The following is a 25,291-nucleotide window of genomic DNA, read 5'->3' as shown; positions in this document are numbered from 1 at the left end:
GGAACAAAAGCGGAGCTGTATTTAAGTATATGATAGACCCCTTGCCTCTCATCAGGTCAGTCTTTTTGAGTCACTTTCATCTATCAATATTATACTTTACTCTTCCATATCTAGAAAATTCCGAGGATTTTGACTGAATAATGTGATGAAGGGACTCCTGAATGTAACCTCGTTTACAATGACACTTTTGATCTTCTGATAATGAGTAAAAAAAGGTTTTTGGTTTTAAGAAAAATGTCTTTATCAAGAATTCTTCCCAAGCCTTCATTATCGACATATGATCCTGATGTGCAACAGCAATATCGAAAACAGCAAGAGCAGAAACAGGCGCAAAATTCGGGTACACTTGTTAAGAGCGGACCACCACCATATGGTCATCGAAAAGGATGGGTGCCTAGGTACGTAAACCATGATGTAAACATGGGTGCGTAAACCAGGATAAGATGTCAACTAAACTCAGTAGTATCTGCTGTTTCTAGAACCCAAGAGGATTTCGGAGATGGGGGTGCGTACCCCGAATGTATTGTAGTTCAGTATCCCATGATGATGGGATCCAAGAAGAAAGGCGCCTCTCAATCAAACGCTGTTGCTCTTCAGTACGACAAGGATGGTAGTGTCAAATATGACGCTATTCTCAAACAGGGACATAGAGATGACAAGATTATTCATTCAGGTGAGATTCACGGCTAACAACTTGTTCCATACAAGTATTGTTTCAATTGAGTGCTTATAATAAATTCCAATATAATCGACTTTGGCACATAGTTAGCGTGCATGACTGAGATGAAAAAGGTCGAGGGCTCGAAACAGGCCTGAATCATTCTTATGCAATAAAGAGTAAAAACAATGTTGTGGTAAAAAGCTTTTCGAACAGAAAGTTCATCATCAGTTAAAACATAGCACCTGAAAAATAATGGTATTTACAAAAAATAGTTAAAGATATAAACATAAAAAGATAGAAGTACAGCAAGCTGTTTTCAGCTTGATGGTCATCGTGTCTGCTTGTTTTGCCTGCTTTGTCACAGCACGGTCTTTTTAGTGATTCAAGGCCTTCTAATATATTTAGGCTTGCGATTAGCAAGCGTTATCAAACTTTAAAAAAAAACTAAATTAGTTTCGGTAAGTGCACAAGCTGGATAGGGCCATACCCATATCATAAAAATGCATATATATCAGCAAACTATCATTTAATCAATGAAGTCATAAATCAGCATTAAATGCATCGTCTTAATGTTAATTTATCTTAGCCGTCCTTCCTCTACAATAGCGCTGATGGAGTTGTCGATAAATTGATTTTTGCGCCGCGATCTGCACCCCCTAATACATAGTATAGAGCTCCCCAGGAGCTCGAAGCTTATTTTAGTTCTTATGTAATTTATCGACTCTGGATAGCTTTTTTGTCTTTTTTCACTTAGTTTTTCGGCTAATCGCTGCATTGTCTGCGTGGCTGTTGGAGCAGCGCCACCGGTGCATCCGAAAATTAATTGGCAGATGTTACTCTGCTCTACGTTTAAAATTCTTTGCTGATATTGGGAGTTCTTCAGCGTTTCGTGATATTTATATGCTTCTTTATGCAGTTTTCGCGATGTTTTGGCATGGGTTTGAAATTTTCCACATCAAAGAAAGCGCGGCTAAATCGTGAACCCCAGAGTCCGTTTGCCCTAATGTCAAGTCGTGCCTCATCCTCAGTTGTAGTTGAATTGTTGACAAAGCTTTCGCCTTGCAACGGCTGAAGTTTCTGCTCAATCTCGACGTCATGGCAAACCTCGTTCATGTGGTTGGCGAATGTGTCTCTAATTTCATTGTGTCTTATGTGTGTGTAACCGCCCTTTGCACAGTATAGCGCATGTGTCAAGGTAAACTTAGCACCACATGCACATGTGAGTGGGGTTTTGGTCGGTTCCCATCCGTATCTTAAGTAAATACCATCTCTGAATTCTGATTTTTTTTCAGGTTGAAAGATCTCCTCAATAATAAAGCGTTGAGCCAGTTAGAGGCTCGCTTTTCAGAGGCCAGTTCAATTGCGTATTTATCTGTTTCATCTAAGGAGTTAATGAGGTTTGTTTTCTTTCGGTTTCTTCTATCAGTTTTCAATTTTTCGATTTTCGTACATACTTTTTCTTGCTGTGTTATTGCTGTAACAGGATCTTGAGATTCCGGTACTAGTGATGTTTACTTAGACCATTCTAGATACCTTTTATGATCGGATGGCAGCTCGATGTTAAGGCCGCCCATTATAAGGGGTAAGGAAGATATTTCACGAAACTGGGGGTTCAATGACTCTTTATCGACTAGGTTAGGTATTAATTGTTTTGATAATCTTTTCACATATTTCTAAGTTTTCCATAGTGTTAGGTGTTGTCCTGGTAAGAAATGAAAATTTTTCTTAAAGTCCTTTAGTATAGCGGGCATAAACGTTTTGGTGGTGAGGTTTCAGCGATTTTCGTTAATTTTTTTCAAAATTTTGATTTGCTCATTCTGAAATTCGAGGAAATTTTTACTTTCAGATTCTGTTCCTATATTTGAACCAAGCACTCGGGCACCTGCCTTTATAGTGATTCCTGTATTTTCGAACATTTTCTCAGCTTCACAGAGTTTTTCATCTTTGACAATGAGTTGGCATTTGAATGCTTTAACATGGTAGCCAAAAAATTTACCTTGTGATACAATTTTATCGAGGACGGTTAGTAGATTGCTTAATTTACCGATTGCTTTTCCGTCGTCTGCGTACCATTTCTGGGTTACGTTGTCTACTGATAAAAATTTTTTGAGGGGTAATATGGCTAGAACGTACATGGCCATTGCTAGTGGATCCCCCTGAGTTGTCCCCTCTTGAGAGTAGATGTTTTTTTAGTTAACGAACAGTTAAGATGGATTGGAGTAGGATTTCTCAATCGCTGTTAAAAGAGATGGGCAGGTAATTTCGATGTTTTTCAATGCCAGCTTTCGGTTTAGCGAGTTTTCGGCGTCTATCAGTAAAGCAGCATCATCGGAGCTTTTGCTGTATTGATCTCTTAGCGCGTGGATCGCATATTCAATGCCACATTTTTTTCCTAGACAGAGTTGGTAGTTTGAACCAAACGACATGAATTCGTTTTTTAGGCATTTGGTTTTTGTTTGTCCTCTTATCCTACGCATAACTTCTCCTGTGCCCATGGGTCTTACTCCTGGATTCTTATCTAAGGGTATTAATCTACATGCGTTATATGGTTCCCTTAGTTCTGGATTTAGTTCTTCGGTAGCCAATTTTTTTTGTCAGTTTAAGCAATTGTTTTTGCATCAAGGCCAGATGGTCCATGAGATCCGTGCGTTCTCATGGCTGCTTTCTTGATATGTTGACCGTTTATCTGGTCAAATATCGATGGATGGAAAGGAATTGTTTCATTTGAGACTGGTGTAATATAGTTCTCATCAATTGGTTCAGATGGTGGGTGCTTCTCTATAAGAGTCTGTTCTACTGTCTTACCTTTGATGATCTCGTCGAGCGAAAGATTGCCTTTGGATGTGTCCGTTAGTTTTGCTATTGCGCTTGATATTTTACCAGTATTCATTACGTTGAAATGATGTGCTTCAGTTTCAGTTTTTCTTCTACTTACTTTTGTCGAGCGCATTTGCAGCGTCTGCCCTTCGTTATATAGGTCATCCAGGTCTCCACCTTGACATTGATTAAGTCGCCTTGCTATTGTTTTACATAAAGATCCATCATTTTCGGACTTTGTTTTGCAGTAGTAATTGTGGAAAGATCATTGCTGCGTGCATTGCGAAGGTATTTTCGTTGTTTTCTATTAGGCTGTTCAGAGTTCTATTGAGGCTTTCAATGAAATTATAACCAACTCGATTTTTTGATGAGATCATAAAGACCGGTTTCCAGTGGACCACTTCGGAGTATATTTTTCTTGTGGTTTCTTTAAGTTCTGGACAGGGGTTTGACAATGGGTCTAGGGTAGTGGAAGGATTTGACATAGGGAGTGTAGGGCAGTGGAAGGATGAGGGTGCATTTGAGGGAGCGTTGTAGCTAGGGTTGGGGGATTGCATTCATGCGTGCCGTTAGCTGAATGAAATTGGGATGTGCTGCGATGACAGTTGAAGTCGTAATAATGATCACTGCTGCGGGCTAGCCCGCTGCATTTTACATGCATGTAGCCTGGGCATGTGAAGCACCAAATACCTCCGCCTCACAAGTTGTTTCTACAAATAAGGTAATGTGTTTGAGTAGCCATTTGAGGAAGGACGGCAGTGTCAAGCTAGCGAGAGAATTTATAGAATATATTTCCAAGAAAGTTAGTAAAGAAATCAATACCGTAGAACGAGAAATAGATGCCATCACGGCAGAACATTTGAGGGATTAGATTTAGGTTGAGGTTAGGTGAAACAATGAGTGTATAGGGGTGTACAATTCTATTTATCAAATTAAGCAACACATGATTATGAATATAAATTTTGCGATTTATTTCAGAGTTATTACAGTTCTGAATTGTTTTGGGGATGATCAGCGTCTTGGGCTGAAACTTGTTAGTGACGAGTTGAATTGTTTTGGGGATGATCAGTGTCTTGGGCTGAAATCTGTTAGTGACGAGGTTAATCAAGTTTTTCCGCTACTGTTCTAGTTCTTGTGGAAGCGGCCTGTTGTCATTGTATCCAGCAACTATTGCTACTGTATTTAGTCGCTTTGGTCGTATTGCAAAACTGTTTCAAACAGATCATGAAGCGTTGTGCCGCGGTAGGAGTGAATTGTTGATTTTATTAGAGCTGGTTTGATATATTTGGTCCTTGAAACCCCGATAACTAGTTTCTGTGAGAACTCACGGATGCGTCTTGCCTGGAATCGCGGCATCTACCTGAAACACAGACAACTGGAGCCAGAAAGGAAGCTCTTTGGGGGTCGTTTCTGAATATTTTCAATTAGGATGTAAAATTGGTTAGACAAGGGTGATGAAGAAAAAAAAAGAGAAAGGAGTGGTACAACCTGACGTCGTTTTGGGGGTCGATTCACCAGCTCACTCTTTCTTGCGTCTAGTTACGCTAGGGAAACTTCACTCACCTACGGCTGGGACTAAGATAAGTCTGTGAGGAAAGCCCAGCGCATGTATTATGAAATTACACGAGGTAAATTTGAACTGACACACTATTTAATAAGTTTATCACAACAATTAGGCTTTGTCACAGCACGGTCTTTTTTGTGATTTAAGGCCTTCTAATGTTTTTAGGTTTGCGATTAGCAAGCGTTATCAAACTGGATTATAGACTTTTTTCGGGTTAACAACTTGTTCAAGAGAATCACTTTTGTCATCTTGGCTCGTATTGAATGCAAAATTTGATGCCAATTTAGCCTGGAGGTAGCGAATATGCCTGGGACGGCAAAGGTCCTGGGTTCGAATTTGACAAGGACCTGTTTTTTTTGCAAACTGGAATTTTTCTGTTTCAAAGAAAATTGTCGGCCAATTATTTGTCTGCTTATTGATAACGCTGGCACATAGTAAGCGTGCATGACTGGGATGACAAAGGTCCAGGGTTCGAATCAGACCAGACCTCTTCTTATACAAATGGAAAAGTTTTCAGCTGGACGGCCTATCGTGTCTGCTTATGTTTTGCCTGCTTTGTTGTCACAGAACGGTATTTTTGTGATTTAAGGCCTAATGTGTATTTACGCTTTGAGTAGGAAGCGTTATCAAACTGGAGTATATACTTTTTTCGGTTTAACAACTTGTTTAACTGATTAACTTCTATCTTGGTTCATATTGATTTCAAACTTCTCTGCGTTCCCGGCCAAGTTAGCCAGGAGGTGTGAATATGCCTGGGACGGCTAAGGTCCTGGTTTCGAGTCCGAACAGGACCTGTTTTTTCAAACCTGAATTATTCTGTTTCAAAGAAAGTTGTCGGCCAATTATTTTACTGCTTATCTGTTGTCGGTTTAGCTTTCACATCTTGATGCCGTTTTTTTCCTGCGCGCATTTTTTTCAATGTTGCTTTTATTGTTTGACTTACTCCTACAGTTTGTAATTTTAATCACCTTGACATCGTCTTTCTTTTTTTTTGTTTCGCTTATACATTTCGTCTTATTTTGTCAACCTAATCACCAATTATTAGGTCCTTAAAAGGGAAAAACAACTTGATCACTCCTCTCCGCACTTTTTATGTTACCAATCCGTTAATTGATTTTTTTTCTGTATGGAAAATTATGTTCAAAATCATTGGAAAAATTTTTGTTTCTCTCAAACTTGATTTTCAAAAATGGGTATCAACCTACTCCCCTGTGTGCCTGTGTACTCCCTTAGAGTCTCTGTTTAGTTGACTCTATGTCTACAGCCTTGGAAAAAGTCTGTGGGGAACATTTGACCAATGTTTTTGATTTTTTTCGTTTTCTCGAAAAATACATTTCTCATTTTTTTGGTTTCAATAAAAATAATGATTATGAAAAGCTCCCTGCATGAGCGGCTACGCCCAAAAATTTTTTCTTAAAGTTATGGCCCTCGGAATAATCAAATTTTGGATGGTTCTTAAACTTTTTTTAATATTCTCGAAAACTACCCTGCCATATTTGAGATTTTGGGTTCAGTTAGAAGAACTTGTGAGAAGCTCATTTGCCTGTGCAGCTACTCCAAAGTATGGCCCTCGGAAAAGTCAAAGTTTTAATTTTTCGACCCTTTGCAAGATTTTGACAGTTCTCTTGAACTACACTCCCAAACATGAGATTTTGGGTTCAATTGAAATAACAAGATTAGCGAATCCCATCTGCATAAGCGACTACGCCCTATTTTTTTTTACACCAAAAGCTATGATTCTCGGAAATTTTTGATTGCTATGATTCTCGGAAATTTTTGATTAGTTGACTGTTTTTTGGATTTTTCTCGCTAACTATCTTGCCAAATCTGATATCATACGTATAATCGAAACAACAGGTTCTTGAAAGCCTACTTTTATAACTGGCTATGCCCAGTTTGTTTAAGAAAAAAGTTATAGCCTTCTAACAAGTCGAAGTTTTCAAAATTTTTGACTTTACGCGAAAACTACCGTGCCAATTCTCAGGTCGTGCTCAATCTAGAAAGCAGATTTTGAGAATTTTCTCTGCTTAAGCGGCGACAACATGCTCATTGCAGGAAAAAAATCACGGATTTTTTTAATCCTTTAATCAGTATTTTTAGAACTTTGAATTTTTTTAGAAAGTTTTTGAATTTTCTGAAAATTTTTGCTACCAAATCTCAGATGAAAAGTTCAATTGAAAGAACCGGTTGCGATAATGGTTATTGCAGAAGCGGCGGCTCCTTAATTTTTTTAACAGCATTTTTATGTACTTGAGAAAATTCGAAAATACATTATCTCCAAATTTTTGACTCCTATCACTTAGAGAAACAAAGAAGGTTTTGGCAATGTCCAATTTTTGAAATCACATTTTTCGTGCCCCATCAGTATAGCAAATTCATTGAATATCAAACACATAACTTCAGCTTTCGCTAGGCCCCAGTTAATTTTTTATCTAGACATACGAAAATTGTGGTTCACCTAGTTTTTTTTCTTCAACATTTGATTTTTTTTCGACATACGTTCTTTGTTTTGTTTGTTGCATTGCGAGCGGCGCGAAGCTCCGCTTCGCCGCCTGTGTTCCGAATCGTGCTGCTAATTGAGCTCCAAAAAGTTCAATGTTTTTGATAAACGGTTCTTTGAGTTTCTCTTTTCACTCTCCTCTTAGTCACAAGAAAGCAGTGAGTAAAGCCTTATTGTTCCGACCATTGAAAATGGGGAGGAACTTTGTATTTAAGCTACCACAAATAATCATTGGACAGGATTGAGTGTTATATCATATTAAAGCCCTTTCAGTCGTGATTTGAACGACATTAAAAAATTTCAAAAAAATTTTCAGTGTCGAGAAAAACCGGTTTTGAATTATTGATTTTTTGTCTAATTTCGAGCTAATTAGTAAGGTAGTTAGTAATTTAAATAGCTCATTCAAGCTTAATTTAAGCCTTGAAAGTTTAATTTTACTCAAGTAAAGGTAGTTTTTGGAGTTTCTTAACGCAATTTTGGGAATCAAAAACTTAAAAATTCAAAAAGTTTGGAAAAAATATTTGAAATTTTCAGTTTTTTTTTTCCAATTGACCTATTTTACTATGACTCTCAAATATGCATAAGGTCTAATTTTTCGTTCAATTTTTTTATCACAAAATGCAGAAAAAAACGAGACCAACTTGAGAAAACTTTTTTGTCTTTTTAAAGACTGGTCGGAACATTCTGTGCTACTTGCACAATAACAGGCTATCCTTGTCTTAAATTTTTATAAGATTATTTTTGAAAATTAATAGATTTTTCTTGAAAATTAAATGTCAGAGAATGGGGGTGTTTCTGCGTTTTTGATCGGTATGTCAGTTTTTGATTGATATGTCAGTTTTAAACTGTCAATTTCTTACACCTTAACATTGGCATATGTTAATACACAGCCTCCGGTTTGCCACTGGTGATTTTTTTAATGATCAGCTATGAGACATTAAGGATGAAAATCTATGATTTAATTCATTTGCGAGATTTTTTAATTCTGAAAGTCCCGAAATTGAAGGACACTCAATCTAATTCTGTAGAAGCGTTAGTTTTTACGATTTAACAGAAGAAATATGAATATCCCATGAAAGCATGGTAATTGTTTAATAGTTTAACCTGATCTTGAGTATGAAATACCGCCTAAATTTTTAATGTTCTTCTAGCTAAGGCTTTATTGGAAAACGGATGGAAACCATCATATTTTCTTACGTTTAGGTGTCGAAAGCACTCTTTACAAACAATACAACGAAGCAGATTTGCAGCGACCAGATGAAGAAACGATTGAGAGTACGACAGAATCAACGCGACAAGCGTTGGAAAAACTAGTAAACAGTAAAATATCAGCAGCACTGCCAGTTCGAGCAGCGCCAAAGCAAGAACCAGCGCAATATATTCGGTAAATGTTCGAACAAATGGATTCACCATGGTTGCTTTTGCTAATTGGCGGGTTGAACAAGACTTTTCATGCGCCATTTCCAAAATAACAGGGTTTGTACGCCTATCGGTGCTCCGCTATTCTGGGGTATGATGTCATTTAAAAGTGTAATTGAGCTGTTGAGTTCGCCAATTAGGTACAACAACACTGGATTGTCAAACCATATCGTCAAGATTTCACCTTTGGCTTCCCCATTATTAACTCTTTGACCACTGGTATGTTGAAAGGTGAATTTTTAGATTCACTCCTGCCCAGCAAGGAGGTGGATTTAACTCTGGAGCAAAGCAGAGAATAATCAGAATGGTTGAAGCTCAAGTTGACCCAATGGAGCCAGCGAAATTCAACACCAGCAAAAAGATCCCGAGGGGACCACCATCACCTCCAGTTCCTGTTCTACATTCACCTACCAGAAAGTTAACAGCCAAAGAGCAGCAAGACTGGAAAATCCCGCCGTGTGTGTCTAACTGGAAGAATGCCAAAGGTTACACGATTCCGCTTGACAAGCGACTTGCTGCGGACGGAAGAGGCTTGCAGGTATGTTTATGCCTTATTAATTGCTATTGATTTGACTGAAAACTTAATTTCAAAGCGATGAGTTTTTAAGTTTCTTTAAAAAAAATGCCCCAATCTTCTGGAGTCAATGAGTTTTTAAAATGGTTTTGCAAAAAGTGAAAATGTTTGATTGCTCGTTTGGTAATTGAATAATGACAATATGACATGTCAGAGGCCTCCTAATTATAGGCAAAAAAATGTTATGCTAATTGGATTTCTATATGCATATTTCGGCGAATGTGATAATGATTCAACCGTTTTAGTCGGTCACAATTAACGAAAACTTTGCCCGTCTGGCCGAAGCGTTGTTCATAGCCGATCGAAAAGCACGTGAGGCTGTTGAAATGCGAGCTCAAGTTGAACGAAAAATGGCGACCAAAGAGAAAGAAAAGCAAGAGAAACGACTCAGAGATTTGGCAGCCAAAGCCAGAATGGAACGAGCTGGAATTTCAGCTGATGGCGATGAAGATGGAAATGATGATGACAGAGGAGCTATCAACGAAAGAAATGAAATCAGAGATGAAAGAAGGAAAGATCGAGCTCGAGAGAGAAATATAGCTAGAGCTGCTCCTGACAAACAAGCGCAGCTTCGCAAAGACGCAGACAGAGATGTCAGTGAGCAGATTGCCCTCGGTTTGCCAGCGAGAGGAAACCAGAATGATGAGTCTATGTTCGATCAGAGATTGTTCAACAAGTCACAGGGATTGGACTCTGGATTCGGTTTCGACGATGATACGTATAATATATTCGACAAGCCCTTCAGAAATGAAGCAAATATGGCTAACAATATTTACAGGCCGAGTAAAAATGTCGACCAGGTAAGCTTCATGTCCAATTAGGAAATCATGCTCTTTGCAAGTTTACAATGCGTTATCTGTGTTCGGAAAATTGCTGGGCGTATTTTTTTTAACATTTTAGCTTGTATTTCAAATTTAAGCTGAGAAATTCTGAGATAATAAACTATGTATCATCTCATTTATGCACCTTTATGAAATGATTGTAAATTCTCTTTTGCTGACCTTGAAAACAAGGTTATTGTTGTTGTAAAAATGGATATGATTTTGTATATTTTAGGACACGTATGGTGACGATCTTGATAAAATACGTTCCTCTAAGAGGTTTGTGCCAGATAAAGACTTTTCCGGAGGTGCCGCCCAGAGCAGCAGAGATGGTCCGGTTCAGTTTGAAATGGCACCAGGCGCCGCAGACGAAGGAGGCGAGGAGGAGGATCCCTTCGGTCTCGAGAAGTTCTTGAGCGAAGCAAAGAAGGGATCGGCAACAGACGGAGCTGGACAATCAACGTCTGGGTCCAAGCGACCAAAGCCGGAATCAGAGAAACCATCGTCCAGTGGGAGCAAACGAAAGCGATAACTTTGTGCTGCCATTGTGATCTCTCTTTTCACTGCAATGAGATTTATCTCCATGTGAATATGTCGCGTGTTCAGGATTGCGAAGCTTTTGGAGCTAGAATTGATTTTTTTAAAGTAAACTTTCGAGCCAACATCAGATTTTGAAAAATTTTCTATCATTCCAGAAGCAGCAAGTTTTTGCCCATTCAGCATTAAAACCAGCAACATGGCCCGCTGTCTAGATACTGCGATAAGTTTATCATTGTCGCCGGTATCCACAGAGGTTCGAGTGAGGAAACATTAATATTTTTACTGCATAGTTTGTGATCCTTGCAATGCTCCTTAAGCTCAATTTACAGTCGAGATTTGATCTTTTCAATTAATTCTCCTAGCTATATATATATTTTTTCAACTATGAAAATATTTTGAAAATCAACCACCGCCTGAATTTTAATTATGAGGCTCTTTTCCACTTTCCCCCACATTTCAAATTTCCATTTTTAAAAATCGTTTTACATATTATTATGGCTGAATGCCCGACCTTACGATGTATGTAAGGTATGAAGAACTATTGTGTTCACAATAGTTGGTGTGTTCACCATGCTAAATTTTAAGGCAATATCACAATGTAAAAATTTTTTTTTTTGAAATTCGAATGAGAAGAGGGGGGGGGCTTCGCTGGAAATTAGCCTATTATGATTGCAATGGTAGGTAGTTCTCTTGAAATTGCTCGGAACTGTTTGCAATTTTGTCTTGCTTATCTTTTTGCACAAGCGTTTGTTTCCAACCTAAATCGCATATATTTACAGGCTATTATAAAGAAGAATGCTTAATTGGCTATTCAATAGCATGTGCGTTGACATTTGAGAATTAAAAGTGAACACAGTTGATAAATTTTAATTCATCAATTCATCGAATGATCCGAAGAAAGCTGTTTTTTTTTTACAACAGCACAATCATAAAAACTCATTTCCAGACATTTTCCAACTCAGTATATTTCGCAAAATTTTGAAATGCATAATTTATACTAATTCTATACTCTCAAACTAATTGGTTGCTAGTGTGGTTTTGTGGTTCAGTGAGTCGAAAACAATTAAATTAACCAATCAGAATCGGGGAGGGCTCATGCTGGAGGGACCGAGTGCTGGAAAAATTTCTCTAATCAAAATCGCTAGCCGTTCCTATTGGCTAAATGTCTTTCTTACAAAATCGTCAAAGTCGAAATTAACAGAAAATGATAATAGAATAAATATACTAGATGCAGATGAAATAGGTATAATAAATTTAGTTTTTTGTTCTTCCATTTTTCGTAAATCGGTATCCTAAAAAATATTAAATTTGTTCCAATTCGCCTTCGATCCGACATTAATTTCATTCATCTGCTTATTATATAATCGGTCAATACTAACACTAATGGCGTGGTTTTATTTGCTTGCTTTGAGATTTTAGCGATTTATCTGAGAATTTTGAATACTCAATTCTGATTGGCTGAAAATAAGCCGAAATAAATTTCACGCCCTCGGTCCCTCCAGCATGAGGGACGTCACCATCAGAATCCATATCAGAAAGCAAACTAACGAAACAAATAATTGTTATTAATTTTTTTTGGTTCATTTGCAAACTGATCCCGATTCTGATGGCTAATTTAATATTAATCTTCTTACAGACATGTATGAAAACGCAGTTGTCCACTTATTGCTACGTAACCATTAGTATGACTCTACTTTTTTCCCTAACTAACTCGCACATAAAAGTGCCCATTTGAAGGCAATTTTGTTATTATCACGATCTGCTGTAGCATTACAATTGCCTAGCCAAGGTTATCTGCTTTACCTGATGGCTCGTGTTTGTCAAGTCCTTAGTCAAGCGTCTGTCGCTCAGAAGGAAATATGCGAGGCTCCAAATCTCGAGGTCTTTTGTTCGAATCCTGTTTCGAGTCTTTTTCTACTTTTCTTATTTCAATTTTTAGAGCTGCCTCTGGTAGTTTTCTTGCTTGTGTTTGTGAAGTGCAACTTCGCCTATGTGTTTGATATAATTTCTATAAGTGCATTGTAATGCCTGATCGATGCAGCTTTTGACATGATCAGCTCTTTTCTAATTGGGTTGACAATTATTTGCTATGGTTTTAGCTTTTCCCTTCAGTATCCAACATTTCAGTTTTCAGCAAACCTCCTTTCAATTTTCAAGGCTGTATCCAGCATTCGTTTGTCTCACTTTTTTCGTTTTTAATGCCATCGCAAGATGTTAGCAATTGTGTTTTGTTAATTTAAATGGATATAATCTTTGTCACTGCTATATTAAGATAACAATTGAAATATCACTGAAAAATTATTGCCAATTGATCCAAGTTTGATTTTTGTTGATGTATATTTTTATATACGTGCGCGCGTGAGCATTTATTAAAGGGAGTATGGTATACCAACATTCAAATCTCGGGATCAATGATTTTCATTGACACAATTTGTTTGGCTCAACGGGCGTCTAATCGTGTTTTTATAGCTACGTTACGGCCTCGTAATTTTTGTTTCATTGCTAATTATCAACTTGAGGCTTATTTAAGGGCATTTGAGGCTTATTTTTTGAAAAACTTTTCCTTATTGCATTTTTTAGAACTCTAGAGCTACTTTTCTCGTGTTCTCGCTAGTGTTTGCGAAGCGATGCTTTCCCCCTGTGTCGAAAATTGTCGGCCTACAATTTGCCGATAATGTATTGTCGGCTTAGTTGCTATACCGCGGATTTTTTTTGCGCTGTGAGCCTTTTTCATTTTACTCCTGTAGTTGTAATATTACTACCTCTGACTTATTATCTTATTCTCGCTTAAAATCGTGTTTAAGAGTAATGAACGTGGTGAAGACTCTTGTATAGGTGTTGCTGATTTTCTATTGTTTTTTTTCTTCAGGAAAATGTCTTAAAATATTGATGCTTTAAGGTATTTATGCCTTTTTTGAAATCAATTGAAATTCATCTGCTGAAATATGACGGAAATAACACTCTCCAAATACGAACGTGAAATGGCTCGAAAAAATGTGAACGATATCTAGTTTCGAAAGTGGAAATTATTTTTAAGGTTTTCCAGCCGTATAAAAACTTTACCGATTGATCCAGTTTTTTCAAGTTGGGTTCATGTTATCAAAAAAGCGACAATCAAAAATTGTTCTAGAAATTCAAAGAGCTAAAAGGGCATCTATTTTCTTCTTTGAAATTCAAAAGTTGAGATTTTTTTAACGAAGTCAGTGTTTTTATTATGTTTACTTGCGTTCAATACTCTTTTCCAATCTTCGATTGGCTATGTTAATGTTTTTTTTTCTCGCATTCCCATAGAAGTCTGGGTTAAATTGGTTCAGTATTTTTGAGCAACGGGCCGACGCTGGCGGTTCTTAAGATATTGATAGATAATTTCGGCCGCTATAGAAACAATGGTGAAGGATAGTCAAGCGTCTGTCGCTCAGAAGGAAATATGCGAGGCTCCAAATCTCGAGGTCTTTTGTTCGAATCCTGTTTCGAGTCTTGTTTCTACTTTTCTTATTTCAATTTTTAGAGCTGCCTCTGGTAGTTTTCTTGCTTGTGTTTGCGAAGTGCAACTTCGCCTATGTGTTTGATATAATTTCTATAAGTGCATTGTAATGCCTGATCGATGCAGCTTTTGACATGATCAGCTCTTTTCTAATTGCGTTGACAATTATTTGCTATGGTTTTAGCTTTTCCCTTCAGTATCCAACATTTCAGTTTTCAGCAAACCTCCTTTCAATTTTCAAGGCTGTATCCAGCATTCGTTTGTCTCACTTTTTTCGTTTTTAATGCCATCGCAAGATGTTAGCAATTGTGTTTTGTTAATTTAAATGGATATAATCTTTGTCACTGCTATATTAAGATAACAATTGAATTATCACTGAAAAATTATTGCCAATTGATCCAAGTTTGATTTTTGTTGATGTATATTTTTATATACGTGCGCGCGTGAGCATTTATTAAAGGGAGTATGGTATACCAACATTCAAATCTCGGGATCAATGATTTTCATGGACACAATTTGTTTGGCTCAACGGGCGTCTAATCGTGTTTTTATAGCTACGTTACGGCCTCGTAATTTTTGTTTCATTGCTAATTATCAACTTGAGGCTTATTTAAGGGCATTTGAGGCTTATTTTTTGAAAAACTTTTCCTTATTGCATTTTTTAGAACTCTAGAGCTACTTTTTCTCGTGTTCTCGCTAGTGTTTGCGAAGCGATGCTTTCCCCCTGTGTCGAAAATTGTCGGCCTACAATTTGCCGATAATGTATTGTCGGCTTAGTTGCTATACCGCGGATTTTTTTTTGCGCTGTGAGCCTTTTTCATTTTACTCCTGTAGTTGTAATATTACTACCTCTGACTTCTTATCTTATTCTCGCTTAAAATCGTGTTTAAGAGTAATGAACGTGGTGAAGACTCTTGTATAGGTGTTGCTGATTTTCTATTGTTTTTTTTTTCAGGAAAATGTCTTAAAATATTGATGCTTTAAGGTATTTATGCCTTTTTTTGAGTTCAATTGAAATTCATCTGCTGAAATATGACGGAAATAACACTCTCCAAATACGAACGTGAAATGGCTCGAAAAAATTTGAACGATATCTAGTTTCGAAAGTGGAAATTATTTTTAAGGTTTTCCAGCCGTATAAAAACTTTACCGATTGATCCAGTTTTTTCAAGTTGGGTTCATGTTATCAAAAAAGCGACAATCAAAAATTGTTCTAGAAATTCAAAGAGCTAAAAGGGCATCTATTTTCTTCTTTGAAATTCGAAAGTTGAGATTTTTTTAACGAAGTCAAGTGTTTTTATTATGTTTACTTGCGTTCAATACTCTTTTCCAATCTTCGATTGGCTATGTTAATGTTTTTTTTCTCGCATTCCCATAGAAGTCTGGGTTAAATTGGTTCAGTATTTTTGAGCAACGGGCCGACGCTGGCGGTTCTTAAGATATTGATAGATAATTTCGGCCGCTATAGAAACAATGGTGAAGGAATATTGACATCCTCATATTAATACGAAATCTTGTGAACAAATGTAATCCACGCTGGATGAAAAAATGCAAGAAAAAATAGTCCTAAAATTTTCGCGGACTACTGTTATCACAATATCGGTCCATTTTGTTTATACGTTTAGAATAAGAATTGAATTGTTTATAATTTTTTTCAACGATTTGATTATGTTTACCTTGAAATAACGATGGTTTTGTTTTTCAGATAGCTTGATTCATGGGTCGTTCAAAATCAAGGTGAGTTGCTGAATTGAAACATGAATTTATCTGATTTTAATTGCCCATGCCGTCTACAAAAATGCAACAAATGGGCTAAGATTACTGTAAATGTTGAGTTTTTAACTTTGAAATTAGTTTTTAATTAATTTTTTGAGAGATAATATTTTTCAGCAGAGATTGCTCGAATAAAAATTTTGCCTTCTATTTTTGCAAACTATTTTAGGTTACGGTAAATGAACAAAGCACGGCTAGTGATACAAGTAAAACTCATATTTGTTTATATAGAAGTGTATCTTCTTCTCCTGAGAGATACCAGTATGAGAACTGCATGTTTGATCCAGTATCCAAAGGATTCCGAATCCATTTAGCAGATCTTCCTGACAACCCGGACGAAGAGGAACTTCAAAGCGAGTTCTCGAGGTATGGACCCTTGACGGAGAAGCCATGGGTTGCCAGAGCCAGTCCCTGTTTTGGATTTGTGGTATTCAAACACAAGGATGACGCATGGGATGCATGTCGTAAAATGGACAATAAGTAAGTAGAATGATGTTTCCAATTTTCGTCAATTTTCTTACAAATCCATGCGAATGTGCAAACTGAACGTTCATTTTGTTTTCCTGAAGATGTATGTGCAATAAACTTTGTTTCATACCAATTTTCTTCGAAAATTCTAACTTAACTTACAAAATTAACTATAATTGTAATTTTGAAGAAGTTGATAGATGATCGTAGAGTTGTTCTTGATGTATGCGATTTTCTCAAAGCAATAAAAATATATGAAGAGAATTGGATCTGTTTCTAGACTAGTATGTGGCGCTCGTATCCGCACATCGTTTGCCCTGCCTCGCAACCAAGGCCGAGCAGCAGGCGGTCCGGGTGTGCCCAGGTGCTACCAGTGTGGCAGATTTGGACACTATTCCAGAGAGTGTAAGCCCAAGGTCACCAGGGCTGTCAGAGACGAGTGAGTTATACTGTTATAATCAGTTTGATAATTGGATGTTAGGAGCTAAAGAGATACTGTTTCAAGAAGTGTCTTTGACTTTTGTGTAAGTATTGAATTGAAAACAAGCGTCTTCTGTTCTGTGTTCAAACCAGGAGTTGAATTTTAGCCAGTTAATGGTTTATGGTTCCGCTCATAACCTTATACAGTGTTGCTTAACAGCGCGAATTTTGAAAGGCTGTTAGTGATTCAGTGACTGCATTGAAATAAATAATTAAAAGCATTCAAATTGTTTTTGGTTATGAGCGTAGTGGTCCTCGTGTAGATATGCTATGGCTATGTATGTCCCGTGATGGACCACCCAATTGGAACATGCCTCGTCGAGATGGCTATGTACACTTCCTCGAATTCGAATGAATGGTTGACTTGATGAAATGTGGTATGAAATGGCTTCAATTATGGCTATGGCCCAAGCTGAGTAAGTTGCAGTTAACATATGCATGAATCGAACAACTAAGGTCTGATCTTCAAAGATGAGTACTTAAGTTAATTTCGTTTGGTATTAACTTTTTTATAATAAGGAAAAGCACACTTTTTGGGGACGATGAAATTTTAACCAAAAACAAACGGAAATTGGAATCACTTGAGGTTTCTAACCTTCTTTCCGATTTTAGCTCGAGTTCTTCAGAAGAAGAAAGGTCACCTTCTCGAACTCCAGAGAGAGAAAAAAGAAAACGAAGGTAAGGAAAAACGAACGACTGATGGTGTTTCGATGCTTATTCGCCAAATTTACTAGCTAAATTATTGGCTGTATTGCAATTGTGTACTCGACTCTTTTTCCCATAAATAACTTTGTTCACAGGATGACTGAAGTTGTGGTCGTCTCTATCTCTATTTCATCAACGAAAATACAGATGGAGAGCAAACAATTTTTCAGCATATCTGTATTTTAAATGCCCGTTCTATTCGAAGTTTTGTTGGTTGTAAGTTTACCAACTTCGACTTCAGGGTATCAATTTTTTTTAAATATTTTTTTTTCTCATTATTCGGCTTATTAATACATTTGTTAGAGGCTTCTTTTTGAGTCGTTAGAGAAGCAAAAAGCCTTATTTAAGCGTTTTGATGGGAGACTTTTGAGGTTTATAGAGTAAGAGCATATCTCAAAAATTCCATTAAGGTTTGTTTTCAGTATCGAAAGTGGGGCGCAAAGGTGTGGCGCAAAAAGCCCCCCATCAAAAGTATCCCATGAAAACTTAAATTGTCTTCTAATTGATGAGTGGTGCTGGATTTTGTTTACCTATGTTTCGACCTTATAGTAAGAGGTTTTAAAGTATTCCTAATAGAATTTTCGGTTTTGTTGCCGCTTTAGAACTTTTGTTTCGATGCTTATTTAACATTCGATTGTCTTTCTTCTTAGCTTATTTTCATGAAAGGAATTTTTATTTAAGACAAAACTTTGGATATTTTTTACGGTTTTTATCTTTTTTTTGTCGGTTAGTTCGACATGCTATGTGTGGTTTTTATTGCAAGTAGTGCGGTGCTTCACTTGGCTTCTCTTCGTGAAATTTCTAAAGGCGCAGTTAATTCAGATATACGGGTTTCTGATTTTTTTAAACAATTTGAATAATTTTTTAAGAATCGATGAACGTAATAGATTTTGGCGATTGTTTTTTTTTCAGGAAGCATTCTGAAAATGCTCTATGAGCTATATATGTGCATTCATACAGATTAATGCATTTAAGAATGAACTTAGGTATATATGCACTTTTTTAAGTGCAATTTAATTTGCTGAAACTTGGATAAATTGCACTCTCCAAATTCGAACGGTGAAATGGCACAAATCTCGTGCGACAATCGTTCCGAAAGTGGAATTCTATTTTTATTTTTTAAGCGGAATAAAATTTTTACTTTCAATCCAGTGTTTTACAACCTGTTTTACTTTTCAAAAGTAGGCCAGTTTTTCTCTGTTTTCTTGCGTTCATTGACTCTTTTCCTTTAGTCTGAGTTTGTGTTTTTCGAATTCTCGGTTCTTCTGCAAGTAGCGAGAGAGAATCATTCAATTCTCTATCGCACTGGTGCTAAGCTCTGCTTCGCCTCTGTGTAACGTAATTTGATTTATTAATAGTGGTCGAACGTAGTTAAGTATCTTATATAGGTGATGTTTTTTGTCGTGATGAAGTTTTAGCGAAAATTAAGTCAATTATTGTTTTTTTTTGCGTTCATTGACTCTTTTCCAACTCTGTTGGCTACCTGTTTTTGTTTTTGAGAATGCTGTTTTCAGATCTAAAAATAAATATACACAGGTCGCTGGCCCACAATTTTTTCGCTAAGGTGAAATTGAACCGATGATAGCCTCATTTTGATATTTTGAGATCAGGATTTTTTAACATATTTTTGTTGGCTGTTCTTTCTAACCGCCCACCACCTCAAATAAGCATTAATTTTATGGTGTAACGAGAGGTTTCTTAAATTAAAGTATGACCACAAAATATAATTGTCCTAGCTATAAAGAGTCCGCATGCTTGTTTTTGTAACAATCGGATAACGTGAACAGAAAATCACTTGTAAAAATTGCAGTTGGAGGGGTGAGAAAAAAGTTTTCTGGCATTCAAACAAATCCAGTTGTTATTTTTCGGCCTCATTTAGGCGCTCTCAAGCAATAGTAAGGGCATTATCTCCTCAAAAACCCTAAGTTTACCAACTTCGACTTCAGGGTATCAATTTTTTTAAATATATTTTTTTCTCTTTCGGCTTATTAATACATTTGTTAGAGGCTTCTTTTTGAGTCGTTAGAGAAGCAAAAAGCCTTATTTAAGCGTTTTGATGGGAGACTTTTGAGGTTTATAGAGTAAGAGCATATCTCAAAAATTCCATTAAGGTTTGTTTTCAGTATCGAAAGTGGGGCGCAAAGGTGTGGCGCAAAAAGCCCCCCATCAAAAGTATCCCATGAAAACTTAAATTGTCTTCTAATTGATGAGTGGTGCTGGATTTTGTTTACCTATGTTTCGACCTTATAGTAAGAGGTTTTAAAGTATTCCTAATAGAATTTTCGGTTTTGTTGCCGCTTTAGAACTTTTTTTTCGATGCTTATTTAACATTCAATTGTCTTTCTTCTTAGCTTGTTTTCATGAAAGGAATTTTTATTTAAGACAAAACTTTGGATATTTTTTACGGTTTTTATCTTTTTTTTGTCGGTTAGTTCGACATGCTATGTGTAGTTTTTATTGCAAGTAGTGCGGTGCTTCACTTGGCTTCTCTTCGTGAAATTTTTAAAGGCGCAGTTAATTCACATATACGGGTTTCTGATTTTTTTAAACAATTCGAATAAATTTTTTAAGAATCGATGAACGTAATAGATTTTGGCGATTGTTTTTTTTTCAGGAAGCATTCTGATAATGCTCTAGGAGCTATATATGTGCATTCATACAGATTAATGCATTTAAGAATGAACTTAGGTATATATGCACTTTTTTAAGTGCAATTTAATTTGCTGAAACTTGGATAAATTGCACTCTCCAAATTCGAACGGTGAAATGGCACAAATCTCGTGCGACAATCGTTCCGAAAGTGGAATTCTATTTTTAATTTTATGCGGAATAAAATTTTTACCTTCAATCCAGTGTTTTACAACCTGTTTCACTTTTCAAAAGTAGGCAAGTTTTTCTCTGTTTTCTTGCGTTCATTGACTCTTTTCCTATAGTCTGTGTTTGTGTTTTTTGAATTCTCCTTTCATCTGCAAGTAGCGAGAGAGAATCATTCAATTCTCTATCGCACTGGTGCTAAGCTCTGCTTCGCCTCTGTGTAACGTAATTTGATTTATTAATAGTGGTCGAACGTAGTTAAGTATCTTATATAGGTGATGTTTTTTGTCGTGATGAAGTTTTAGCGAAAATTAAGTCAATTATTGTTTTTTTTTACGTTCATTGACTCTTTTCCAACTCTGTTGGCTACCTGTTTTTGTTTTTGTGAATGCTGTTTTCAGATCTTAAAATAAATATAGACAGGTCGCTGGCCCACAATTTTTTCGCTAAGGTGAAATTGAACCGATGATTGCCTCATCTTGATATTTTGAGATCAGGATTTTTTAACATATTTTTGTTGGCTGTTCGTTGTAACCGCCCACCACCTCAAATAAACATTAATTTTATGGTGTAACGAGAGGTTTCTTAAATGAAAGTATGACCACAAAATATAATTGTCCTGGCTATAAAGAGTCCGCATGCTTGTTTTTGTAACAATCGGATAACGTGAACAGAAAATCACTTGTAAAAATTGCAGTTGGAGGGGTGAGAAAAAAGTTTTCTGGCATTCAAACAAATCTAATTGTTATTTTTCGGCCTCATTTAGGCGCTCTCAAGCAATAGTAAGGGCATTATCTCCTCAAAAACCCTAAGTTTACCAATTTCGACTTCAGGGTATCAATTTTTTTTAAATATTTTTTTTCTCTTTCGGCTTATTAATACATTTGTTAGAGGCTTCTTTTTGAGTCGTTAGAGAAGCAAAAAGCCTTATTTAAGCGTTTTGATGGGAGACTTTTGAGGTTTATAGAGTAAGAGCGTATCTCAAAAATTCCAATAAGGTTTGTTTTCAGTATCGAAAGTGGGGCGCAAAGGTGTAGCGCAAAAAGCCCCCCATCAAAAGTATCCCATCAAAACTTAAATTGTCTTCTAATTGATGAGTGGTGCTGGATTTTGTTTACCTATGTTTCGACCTTATAGTAAGAGGTTTTAAAGTATTCCTAATAGAATTATCGGTTTTGTTGCCGCTTTAGAACTTTTGTTTCGATGCTTATTTAACATTCAATTGTCTTTCTTCTTAGCTTATTTTCATGAAAGGAATTTTTATTTAAGACAAAACTTTGGATATTTTTTACGGTTTTTATCTTTTTTTTGTCGGTTAGTTCGACATGCTATGTGTGGGTTTTATTGCAAGTAGTGCGGTGCTTTACTTGGATTCTCTTCGTGAAATTTCTAAAGGCGCAGTTAATTCAGATATACGGGTTTCTGATTTTTTTAAAACAATTTGAATAATTTTTTAAGAATCGATGAACGTAATAGATTTTGGCGATTGTTTTTTTCAGGAAGCATTCTGAAAATGCTCTATGAGCTATATATGTGCATTCATACAGATTAATGCATTTAAGAATGAACTTAGGTATATATGCACTTTTTTAAGTGCAATTTAATTTGCTGAAACTTGGATAAATTGCACTCTCCAAATTCGAACGGTGAAATGGCACAAATCTCGTGCGACATCCTTTCCGAAAGTGGAATTCAATTTTTAATTTTTAAGCGGAAAAAAATTTTTACCTTCAATCCAGTGTTTTACAACCTGTTTTACTAGTAGGCCAGTTTTTCTCTGTTTTCTTGCGTTCATTGACTCTTTTCCTATAGTCTGTGTTTGTGTTTTTCGAATTCTCGGTTCATCTGCAAGTAGCGAGAGAGAATCATTCAATTCTCTATCGCACTGGTGCTAAGCTCTGCTTCGCCTCTGTGTAACGTAATTTGATTTATTAATAGTGGTCGAACGTAGTTAAGTATCTTATATAGGTGATGTTTTTTGTCGTGATGAAGTTTTAGCGACAATTAAGTCAATTATTCTTTTTTTTTTTGCGTTCATTGACTCTTTTCCAACTATGTTGGCTACCTGTTTTTGTTTTTGTGAATGCTGTTTTCAGATCTTAAAATAAATATAGACAGGTCGCTGGCCCACATTTTTTTCGCTAAGGTGAAATTGAACCGATGATGGCCTCATTTTGATATTTTGAGATCAGGATTTTTTTACATATTTTTGTTGGCTGTTCTTTCTAACCGCCCACCACCTCAAATAAGCATTAATTTTATGGTGTAACGAGAGGTTTCTTAAATTAAAGTATGACCACAAAATATAATTGTCCTGGCTATAAAGAGTCCGCATGCTTGTTTTTGTAACAATCGGATAACGTGAACAGAAAATCACTTGTAAAAATTGCAGTTGGAGGGGTGAGAAAAAAGTTTTCTGGCATTCAAACAAATCCAGTTGTTATTTTTCGGCCTCATTTAGGCGCTCTCAAGCAATAGTAAGGGCATTATCTCCTCAAAAATTCCATTAAGGTTCTTTTTCAGTAGCGAAAGTAAGGCGGAAAGATGTCTTCTAATTGATGACTGGTACTGCAATTTGCTAACCACGTTTCGACCTTATATTTAGTGAGCATTTTAGCTACGACAAGGGATCCAGGTCCCGGTCTCGCTCCAGACGCGGCAGCACCAGATCAAGGTCACGCAGTCGGAACGAAGGAGGCAGCGGAGGAAAGGGAAGTCGGAGGTACAGGGAGCCGAGTAGATCGAGGAGTAGAAGTGGTGGGAGGGGAGGCGGAGGAGGGAAGTATCCACGGAATGGCGGAGGATCAGCAAGTGAATTGAAAGAATACAGCAGAGGATATGGATACAGAAGCCGGTATGTGTGTTTATCCTTTCACATTGTGTAGTAGTAGGTATAATAAATTAGTAGTAGGCATAGAGTTATTATTACGTATTTTGCGCTTTGAAAAAAAAAACGTATGGTTGAAGCACTTATGAAGGGTATCGACACTTTTGTGTGTAAAAAGTAAACATCGAAGGTTATGACCGAGGCGTGGATATAGGAGCGGCTTCGGAGTTTGACCTACTGGCCATGCAAATGTTACTACATCAATTTTGGGCTGACTAGCTGTGAAATTTTTGACACATTTGGAGCCAGTAAATTCTTTTTTTTTTCAGGGAAGGAGTGGGGGAGGAGGGAGGGAGGGAGAGATGGATTGTTGAAAAAAGCAAAAATTTATGAAAAAGTGCCTGCCTTGCGAAAATCTTATGCATGCCCCCTCCGTTAATGGCATGTTTGATTATGATTTAAAAGCCCTCATTACTAAATGTAGTTTTGCTCATTACCCTGACTCACCGATAAATGTACTCAGCTGCATGTTGAAATGCTGCAGGAGTAGGAGCGGCGACAGAGGTGGGGCGCGAGATTACAAAGACGCGCCCCCGAAGAAGCAAGAATATCGGGAACCTCCTAGAAAACAGGAGTATCGAGATGAACCTCCTAGAAAACAGGAGTATCGAGATGAACCTCCTAGAAAACAGGAGTATCGAGATGAACCGCCCAGAAAACAGGAATATCGAGATGAGCAGCCGCGGAGAGAGTATCGAGACGACCCAAAGAGAAGAGATGAATACCGAAATGAGCCCAAAAGGCGTGACGACAATCAGGGTTATCGCGAGGAACCGAGAAGACGAGGTGATAACGAGTCGTTTAGAGACGAACCGAGACGTCGAGGAGGGGATCATGAATCGTATCGCGAAGAGCCGACAAGACGCCGAGAAAGCAAGCGAAATTATAGTCCAAGATAAACTGGAAAAGTATCCAGGTCAGACCAACTTAACCGCAGTACAAAACTGAAGAAAAAAACTATTTCGGAAATTGTTTTGATGCTATCTTTTGCTTATCTTTTTGAGCCTATTTTTGTGTCCGTAATTTAATCAGCACTACTAGCTTTTTCTATTGATAATCTCAATTATCTTCTGCAGAAAAGTCTTCAAATTTGATCACGCTTGATTTTTTTTGTTGTTTGAGGTATTTTTTCAAATTTCAATACAAGTTTTTTTTAACTGAAAGGAGGGCAAAACTTTCCTTTTGGCGCAAAAGTTCAATGTCGCAAAAAACATCAATGGATTAAGTTTCGACAGAGGATATTGTTTTTTTTAAGAGTAATGAGCTGATTTTTTTTTTTTTCAGGAGAAAGATTAGAAAGGTTAAAATACTGATACAATTTTTGAGTTCAATTGAAATTAATCTGCTGAAAGTGACGTAAATAGCACTCTCCAAATACAAACGTGGAAATGGCGCAAAAAAAACGTGAACGATTTCCAGTTTCAAAAAAGGAATTTTGTTTAAGAATTCCAGCGGAATAAAATTTTTACCTATTGATCCAGTTTTCTCAAGTTGGGTTAATGTTATCAGAAAAGCGCCAATCATTATTTGTTCTAGAAATTCAAAGGGCGTCTATTTTTTTCTTTGAATTTGAAAGTTGAGATTTTTTCAACAAAGTCTTTTCAACTGTTTTTTTTTCTGTTTACTTGCGTTCATTACTCTTTCCCTACTGGTAGTCGACTGTTTAATTTTGCAAACTTTTTTTCTGTCTCAATTTTGGCGCTGAAGAGACTTGGAATTAGATTGCTGGTGAGGATGAAATTTTTTACGCTCAATTTTGATTTTTCGCGGTTTGACTTGTGATT

At 36.8% G+C, this 25,291-nt stretch overlaps 2 protein-coding genes across 2 annotated transcripts; both read left to right on the top strand.

Moving 5' to 3' along the window:
* The first annotated feature begins 234 nt into the window (after window positions 1-234).
* LOC134851534 (SNW domain-containing protein 1-like) lies at window positions 235-11,236 on the top strand. The gene is made up of 6 exons (XM_063867664.1): window positions 235-398; window positions 480-673; window positions 8,746-8,926; window positions 9,205-9,499; window positions 9,781-10,335; window positions 10,592-11,236. Exons 1-6 carry the CDS (start codon window positions 235-237, stop codon window positions 10,886-10,888), a joined length of 1,686 nt encoding a protein of 561 aa, XP_063723734.1. The 3' UTR covers window positions 10,889-11,236.
* Window positions 11,237-16,076: 4,840 nt separating this feature from the next.
* LOC134851507 (serine/arginine-rich splicing factor 4-like) lies at window positions 16,077-24,627 on the top strand. The gene is made up of 6 exons (XM_063867629.1): window positions 16,077-16,117; window positions 16,385-16,633; window positions 16,902-17,060; window positions 17,714-17,779; window positions 23,238-23,474; window positions 23,992-24,627. Exons 1-6 carry the CDS (start codon window positions 16,098-16,100, stop codon window positions 24,404-24,406), a joined length of 1,146 nt encoding a protein of 381 aa, XP_063723699.1. The 5' UTR covers window positions 16,077-16,097; the 3' UTR covers window positions 24,407-24,627.
* Window positions 24,628-25,291: the final 664 nt, after the last annotated feature.

Source organism: Symsagittifera roscoffensis, chromosome 7, assembly GCF_963678635.1.
Source record: "Symsagittifera roscoffensis chromosome 7, txSymRosc1.1, whole genome shotgun sequence".
Lineage (NCBI taxonomy): Eukaryota > Metazoa > Xenacoelomorpha > Acoela > Convolutidae > Symsagittifera > Symsagittifera roscoffensis.
This window is presented reverse-complemented; position numbering and strand designations above follow the sequence as displayed.

Excerpts from the sequence above, each read along its gene's own strand:
- LOC134851534 (XM_063867664.1), top strand. The coding sequence starts at position 235 with ATGTCTTTATCAAGAATTCTTCCCAAGCCTTCATTATCGACATATGAT. Across the intron at positions 8,927-9,204 it reads GAACCAGCGCAATATATTCG|ATTCACTCCTGCCCAGCAAG; the intron begins GTAAATGTTCGA and ends GTGAATTTTTAG. Across the intron at positions 9,500-9,780 it reads CGGACGGAAGAGGCTTGCAG|TCGGTCACAATTAACGAAAA; the intron begins GTATGTTTATGC and ends CAACCGTTTTAG.
- LOC134851507 (XM_063867629.1), top strand. The coding sequence starts at position 16,098 with ATGGGTCGTTCAAAATCAAG. Across the intron at positions 16,118-16,384 it reads ATGGGTCGTTCAAAATCAAG|AAGTGTATCTTCTTCTCCTG; the intron begins GTGAGTTGCTGA and ends TTGTTTATATAG. Across the intron at positions 17,061-17,713 it reads ACCAGGGCTGTCAGAGACGA|CTCGAGTTCTTCAGAAGAAG; the intron begins GTGAGTTATACT and ends TTCCGATTTTAG.